This window comes from Gastrolobium bilobum, unplaced genomic scaffold, assembly GCF_033153095.1.
Source record: "Gastrolobium bilobum isolate Gb01-03AN ecotype WA unplaced genomic scaffold, APGP_CSIRO_Gbil_v1 utg65254, whole genome shotgun sequence".
NCBI classification, from domain to species: Eukaryota; Viridiplantae; Streptophyta; class Magnoliopsida; order Fabales; family Fabaceae; genus Gastrolobium; species Gastrolobium bilobum.
The window spans coordinates 14796-23216 of NW_026899032.1; the positions used below are offsets into that span (position 1 = coordinate 14796).

At 38.8% G+C, this 8421-nt stretch overlaps 1 protein-coding gene across 1 annotated transcript; it reads left to right on the top strand.

Moving 5' to 3' along the window:
- The first annotated feature begins 3880 nt into the window (after positions 1 to 3880).
- Positions 3881 to 4426, top strand: LOC133286378 (uncharacterized). The gene has a single exon (XM_061483781.1). It carries the CDS (start codon positions 3881 to 3883, stop codon positions 4424 to 4426), a length of 546 nt encoding a protein of 181 aa, XP_061339765.1.
- The last annotated feature ends 3995 nt before the right edge of the window (positions 4427 to 8421 follow it).

Here is an 8421-nt window from a genome sequence, read left to right on the forward strand (position 1 = left end):
GTCTGATCATTGGCGCCGTCTGAGGGAACAATCTCTTAAAACCCATTCATTCACAAATCTAAAAGCATGGTTGATACTAGAAGCAAATCCCAGAATGGTTCAAAAGGGAAGCAGAAAGAAACACCAGCCTCCCGTGAAAAGTCAGCTTCATCAGTTGCACCAATTTCTGTGCATCACAAAAGTCCACCCACAACCCAACACGTTGAAACTCATTACTCAGCTGAACAAAAAAATTGCTCAGCAAAATCGAGATTTAGCTCGATTTAAAAAAGGGGAAAAGTATCTAATGTTACTTAGATAACTTTGTCTAATGTTCAACAAAACGACGTCATTTTGGGATTGAAAAATTAAAAAATTAGAATGATAAAGACTATTATAATCCTGAAATAAATTAAATTACAAAAACACTATGATTTTCATCCCAAAACGACGTCGTTTCAGTGAACATTAGATAAAGTTATCTAAAGTAACTTTAGAAAACACAAACCCTTAAAAAAATTACTAAAGACTAGAGAAAAAAACTCAGGAAAAAGCAAAAGAAAAAAAGAAAGTACCTGAGAAAGAAACTGAAAAAGAACTTGAAAATTCTGGTGAGAGTGAGTCAGGACATGAATATTCTAAAAAAGATCCTGGACCCTCTGGTCAGAGCAAGAAAGGCGAAGAAGAAAAAGAAACTCCTGAAAATTCCCAAGGAAATTCTAAGACAATGTCACGCATCTTACATCCCTTTACCCTATGTGTCATGAGTGTCCCCATTCCCAGGGATGTAAAAATTACAACTGAAAAGTATAACGGAAAGGGAGATCCGCAAGAACACCTAGAGAAATTCCAAACAAACATGATGGCACAAGATGTTGCTGATCCGGTAGCTTGCAGACTATTCCAACAACGCTGAAAGAAATCGCGTTTAGATGGTATTCCGCTTTACCAACCAATTCAGTTCAAAGTTAGGAGGATCTCACTAACCAGTTCCTCATACGGTTCACGACTAGCAAAGCGCAGTACAAATCCACCCATGCCTTGAAAATAGTACGGCAGGGAGCACATGAAACTTTGCGCGATTACCTCAATAGATGTTTTGATGAAGTGCTCCTGGTGAAAGATCTAGATTCACAAGTTTCATTACATCTAATCATTAAGGGATTGCTCGAAGGCCCTTTCTCTATGTCGTTGGCCAAACATCGCCCACGAACCATAGAAGAAATCAAAGCACGATCTGAAAAGTTCATTAACCTTGAAGATTATAAACGATCTCGGGATAATTCCGGCATAAAAGCATAAGTAGACAATTGTGAAAAAGACTTTCAAAAAAAAATTCAACGACGGTTCCGTGAAAAAAGAAAGTGGGACAAATTTGATAACTATACTCCTTTGAAATCATCTCGGAGGCGAATCCTTAAGGAAGTCTTCCAAACACTTTATGTTCGCTTTGCTAAGCCCCCACCATTGAAAAAGGGAGGACAACGCAACGAGACAAAATTTTGTGAATTTCATAATGATACCGGTCATACCACAAATAAAAGCTTTGATCTGAAGAACACCATTGAGATACTTATCTGAGCAGGCAAACTTCAAGAATTCATTTCTACCTGCAGAGAGTTTAAGGCTCAAAGAAGGCGCGATAGAAACTTGATCGTGATCAGAATCTCGACCAACAAAGGATATATCCCAGAAGGGATTATAATCAGGCCCGAAATAATAACGATAGGAACGCACGGTATGACCGCACAGGTAGACGAGAAGGGATGCCAACATATAACAGACAATATGAATAACAAGAAGCGCAACAGTAACCCTCACAACTGCCTAATAATGCTACAGGAGTATTAGCCAACATCGTCGGCGGAACTGCTGGAGGAGGGGGCACTAGCTCGCAACGAAAGCGACATCTAAAAGCAGTCAAATAGTTCATGATCATGGATAGCCGTCTACACCCTGTTCCAAGCACCAATCTATAAGTTTTGAGGATGATGACATCATCCCCGGCCACGATGATCCATTGGTAATTTCAGCTTGCATGGCCAATCTCTAGGTGAAACATATTATGATTGATAACGGCAGTTCTGCCGACATAATCTTCTGGGATGCTTTCCGCGCGATGAATATCCCAGATGAACATTTAAACCTAGGATGTATAGATTTGATTGGTTTTTCTGGTGAATGAGTACAACCTAAAGGTACCATTGAAATGTGGGTAACCATTGGGGTCATGCCTTTGGCTCATACTATTAAAGTACGCTTTTATGCCATTGAATATGCATCTGCATATAACGTCATTTTGGGACATCCAACTATTGCCGCTCTGGGGGCAATTATTTCTATGCCCCATCTCTTGATGAAATTCCGAGATACCTCTGGCACTATTGTTGTTATTAAAGGCGATCAGAAAGCGGCGCATAGCTATTACAACACCAGTTTACGAGTGAAATCAACAACTCATCGCATGGAGAAGGGCAAGGCGTCAATATCCAACTTTGTCCATTACCTAAAAACATTACCAAAATCGGTCGTCATCTACCGGACATTAAGAAAAAGGAATTGGTAGCGATATTTTCAAAAAACAAAGATCTTTTTGCTTGGACATCAACTAATATCCCAAGAGTGGATCCTGATGTAATATGCCACCATCTTACGCTTGATCCTAAAGCAAAACCAATCGCGCAAAAGAAGCGTAAGATTTCTCCTGAAAAATAGCAGGTAGTCGATACTGAGGTAACAAAGTTGCTCGATGCTGGGATTATTAGAGATATCACATATTCCACTTGGCTCACTAATGTCGTGTTGGTTAAAAAAAGCCAATAGAAAATGGCGCATGTGTATTGACTACACAGATCTCAATAAGCATTGTCCAAAGGATTTTTACCCTCTCCCTACCATTGACAAATTGATAGACAATTCTGTTGGATATCAGATTCTTTCTTTTTTGGATGCATACTTAGGGTATAACCAAATCCCCATGTTCAAACACGATGAAGAAGCCACTACTTTTATTACCGAAAAGGCTACCTATTGTTATAACATGATGCCCTTCGGTCTTAAAAACGCAGGCAACATATCAACGTATGATGAACAAGGTCTTCAGCCAGCAGATTGGTCAAATGCTGGAAGTGTATACATATGATATGATTGTCAAAACCACGACAATTCCACAACACCCTTAGGACTTAGAACAGGTGTTTCAACAGTTGCGCAGGTATAAATTGCGACCTAATCCAGCCAAATGTGCATTTGGAGTTCCCGCAGGAAAAATTTTGGGATTCATGTTGACACACCGAGGCATAGAGGCCAATCCTGACAAATGCAGAGCAGTCTTCGACACGGTTAGTCCTCAAAATATCAAAGAATTATAACAATTGACTGGACGGATAACAGCTCTAACTCGGTTCCTGTCAGCATAAGCACAAAAGTCATTACCCATGTTCAAATTATTGCGCAAGCAAACCAATTTTACTTGGACACCTGAATGTAAAGCAGGGTTTATTGCTATAAAAGAGCATTTGGCTAATCCTCCAGTCTTGGTAAGACCACAACCTGGTAAAACTTTGGTCCTATATCTTTCGGTAAGTAGCGAGGCCATCAGTGCGGTGCTATAACGAGAAGATGCCAATGGACAGTAACCAATTTATTTTGTCAGTAAAGCCCTTCAAGGTTCAGAATTGCGTTACCAGCAGATTGAAAAAGTGGCCTTTGTGCTTGTTATAACATCTCGCAGGTTGCGACATTATTTTCAAGGGCACACCATTAAAGTCAGAACTAATCATCCACTTAGACAAGTCTTACGTTAACTTGATTTGGCAAGACGAATGATCACTTGGTCAATCGAATTGTCAGAATATGACAATTCGATTGGACACAGGTATTAGCTGATTTTCTTGTAGATATGACTCATCCGGAAAGAACTCAGTCAGAGGATGATTGGACAATCTTTGTTGATGGATCTTCAAATCTTAAAGGAAGTGGAGCTAGAATTATTGTTGAAAGTCCTCAAGGCGTCACGGTGAAACATTCTATTCATTTTGGATTCAAAGCCTCTAATAATCAAGCGAAATATGAGGCAATTCTGGATGGATTAACAATGGCAAAAGACTTGGGGGCAACGAGAGTAATCTTGAAAAGTGATTCACAGTTGGTGGTAGTGCAAGTACAAGGAACTTACCAAGAAAATGAGGTCTTGATGGCAAAGTATTTAGACAAGGTACGTTTGTTGTTAGTTGATTTTGAAAGTTTTGAAATTGAACATATCCCAAGAGAGAAGAACGCCAGGGCTGATATTTTATCCAAGCTTGCTAGCACCAAAGTCTCTAGGAATAATAGATCCGTCATTCAACAAAGTGTTCCCAATCCAAGCATTGTGATGGCTGTCACCAAGCGCAAAGCTCGTCCCTTTCACGGTACAGAACACATGATAGATGATGATGAAATATAACCAGATGATAGGAAAAATTGGTTGACTCAAATTTTGATCTATCTGACTAAATGATCAACGCCATCTGATCCCCGTTCAGTTAGAAAGTTAGCACGCAAGGCTTCCTTTTATACCATTATCAATAGCCAGTTGTATAAGAGAGGATTTTCATCCGCAATGTTTAAATGTTTAGACCCACAACAAGTCCAGTACGTCATCACCGAGGTTCACGAAGGAGTTGGCTGTCACCACATGGGGGGCAAATCCTTATCCCAAAAGTTACTTCGCGTAGGATATTTTTGGCTCACTATGGAAGAAGACTCTAAAAGGCATGTGCAGCATTGCATCAAATGTCAAGAGCATGCAGGCTTGCACCACGCTCCACCGGAGGAATTATATTCACTCATATCCCCATGGCCGTTTTACCAACGAGGTATGGATTTATTAGAACCGTTTTCAATTGCGGTAGGAGGAGTGAAGTGGTTGATAGTAGCAATTGATTATTTTACCAAATGGATTGAGGCTGAGGCCTTGGCCACTATATCAGCTAGCAAGATTCGAAGATTCTTTGATCGCAAGATAATATGGATATTTGGTGTCCCTCATACCATTATTACTGACAATGAAACGCAGTTTGTGGACAAGAAGTTCAATCAAGTGCTTCAAGATTTACAAATCAAGCACAGGTACACCTTTGTTGAACATCCACAAACCAACGGCCTAGCTGAAGCCGCGAATAGAGTTTTAAAACGAGGGTTGGAAAGAAGGTTAGAGGCAGCAGAAGCAAACTGGCCAGAGCATTTGGATTATGTATTATGGGGTTACAGAACTACTCCTCATTCAACCACTGGAGAAACTCTATTTCGCATGGTATATGGAAGTGAAGAAATGATTCCAGTCGAGAAAGATGTATGCGACTGAGGAAAGCAATTCTCAGGCATTGTTACATAACTTGGACACAATCAATGAAATGCGCGAGATTGCTCATATCAAAGAAGTCGCTTTAAAATAGAGAATAGCAGCGCGCTATAATTTGAAGGTCATTAAACGAAGTTTCAATGTGGGAGAATTAGTCTTGCGCAAAGCAGATATTGGCAATAAAAACGCACGATAAGGTAAATTGGCCGCAAATTGGGAAGGGCCAGATCGCGTCCAAAGCAAGACCGAAAAAGGCCGATATGTCATTGAGACATTATCTGGACTCACAGTTCCACATACATGGAACATAGACAAACTCAAAATATTTTATAGCTAAGTTCTTTTTGATTCACTATATGTATTTTGTTCATCATTTCTTGCAAAAAAAGCTTGCAGGTTTATATACGTTCATACCATTTATCGCGCATAAAAAGCAACACATAAGGAAGGTAAAATCTTAACTGGTTAAAACTACAATGAAGCGCGATGAAGATTATAGAAGTTATACCTTAACTGGTTAAAAATTCCATGAAGAATAGGGAAGGTAAAACCTTAACTAGTTAAAACTTCCATGAAGATGAAGAAAGGTAAAACCTTAACTGGTTAAAATTTCCATGAAGATTAAGGAAGGTAAAACCTTAACTGGTTAAAACTTCCGTTAAGAATAGGGAAGGTAAATTCTTAACTGGTTAAAACTTTCGTTAAGAATAGGGAAGGTAAAACCTTAACTGGTTAAAACTTCCATGAAGATTAAGGAAGGTAAAATCTTAAATGGTTAAAACTTTCATGAAGCGCGATGAAGATTAAGCAAGGTAAAACCTTAACTGGTTAAAACTTTCGTGAAGAATAGGGAAGGTAAAATATTAATTGGTTAAAACTTCCATGAAGATGAAGGACAATAAAAACTTAACTAGTTCAAACTTCCATTAAGATGAAGGAAGGTAAAATCTTAACTGGTTAAAATTGCCCTAAAAATGCGAAGCGTAGGCATGGTTAAAACTTCCCTGAAAGCGCAATATAGATTTTGGAAGGAAAGAAAAGAAGCAAGAGGAAGGTAAGAAACCCTAAAAGGTTGATTCAAAAGACGATAATGGTGTGACGTTGACAAAACGTCACGACTATGATAAAAGGTACGATGAACGTATATTGTTTTAAAAATGGTACTCTTATAAGGACATCAAAACTATCTAAGTTTCATTAGATGCTATCCTATAAACCAAGGTTGATTAAAAAGCATCGTACATGCTGGCTTATTCTTATTCCACAATCTCAACAAAGAGTGAACTTATATATCAGATAGCGGCATAATATACTTTTAAGATGAGTACTTCCAGAAATAAAAGGATAGTTCTGGGGTAATAAACATACAAAACAAGTTATGTCAAATCTTCATGGGATAACCCATATACAGACAAATTCATAACATATAAAGTAAACACTTCAAACTGTTTGGATGGACATGTCTTGAGGACCTTCCTTTGCTACCTCGAGGTCTTCACATTGGTTTGATGGCACAATTTTTTGGGGAGGAGTTTTCGTGTCCATCGCGCTAACCAAATCCACTAACTCTTCCTCGTTATTATCATTCAATGTCATCAACATTTCATCTTTGACAAAATGTAGATAATGAATGTTATCCAACTTCGCAGACGGATTGAAGAGACGAGCCTGGTTCAGAACATTAATATATGTTCCCTCTGCTTCTCTTTCAAGGTAACCTTGGTACTTCTTCACTTCATCATTCAGGATCATTTTTTCTTCCTTTAAGGCATCCACGTTCGCTTCAAGATCTGTGATTTGTCTAGCTAGCTTCATTTTCTCTGTCTTTAAACTTTTATTCTTCTCCTTGAATTCCTTTGTTTCTTGCGCCATCTTGGCTAGATCATCTTTCGTTTTCTTCTTAGACTCTTCAAACTCGGCACATAAGATAGATTTTTCACCTTTCAAATCTATAATGCGTTCCTTTAAATAAGGTATCATCCCTGCCGCAAAAAGAATCAAGGTCATATATTGATGGCAAATTTTTATACACAGTACCAATATGTTTTCCATAGTGACACACTTGCTTACATGTTACGGACATTAGATGTTGATTGGCGAAATTCAGTTTCCCAACAGCTCCTAGCCACTTATCCATTGGCACTTCTTCAATCTGCGGGCCTACTTCCTTGCCTTTAGAAAACTGGTCCACATCGACACCCCAACCACTCTTGAAATAGGTTGATTCTTGAAAAACTAAGTTGGTTTCTGGGGACTTTCTCTTTTGTCCTCGGGGTGATTGCGCCACTTCTTTATTTTTGGGCGATGGAACCTTGGTCGTCATCATTGGCCCTAGCGATTTTAGGCGTGCGACATCTTGGCTTGTCTCTGCACCAGCAAGAAAGACTGTAGAAGGATGTCACATGGTTCCAGAGGGACTAGCATCCTCAGCAACTCTCCTTGCTGCTACCGCTTCCAACTTCTTCAGTTTAGCAGACATTGAACTATCTGAAACATAAAGATAAGGTCGCACATTAGAAATATGGTATATGTATATAAAAACACAAATAAAAACGTCTACCATAGCAAAAATTGAAATGATGGAAAAATGCTTACCCAAGAAAACTCTAATATCTTCATCGGTATATTCATTTAAAATGGTATAAGTACTCAAATAACCTGAGTCTGATACTTATCGCGCAATGTTACATAAAGTGGTAACTATGTGCTGCTCATAATCATTCAAATCTTCAAAACATATGTTCAATTTATGCTCTTCTGAAGGATGACATGTCCAGTATAGAGGGAAGATAGGAGTATTGTCTTCTTCTCCTAAGAAAAACACATTGGAACCTTTCGCGGGGTAAATGTTGAAGTATTCTGTGGACCATCTATGAATCTTCCTTAGATAGAAGTCAAATAATTTGTGCTTGGAATATTCCCTAAAAGAAACCCAGCTGGAACGCGACCCAAATACACTAAACAGACACAAGAAGGACTTCGAAGATTGATATAGGTTATAAGCTTTACAAACCATCTCGTATACCCTAATAAAACCCCATGCGTTCGGGGATAATTGTGCAGGAGCCACATTGATATGAGCCAGCAATTTACAAACA

Excerpts from the sequence above, each read along its gene's own strand:
- LOC133286378 (XM_061483781.1), top strand. The coding sequence starts at position 3,881 with ATGACTCATCCGGAAAGAACTCAGTCAGAGGATGATTGGACAATCTTT.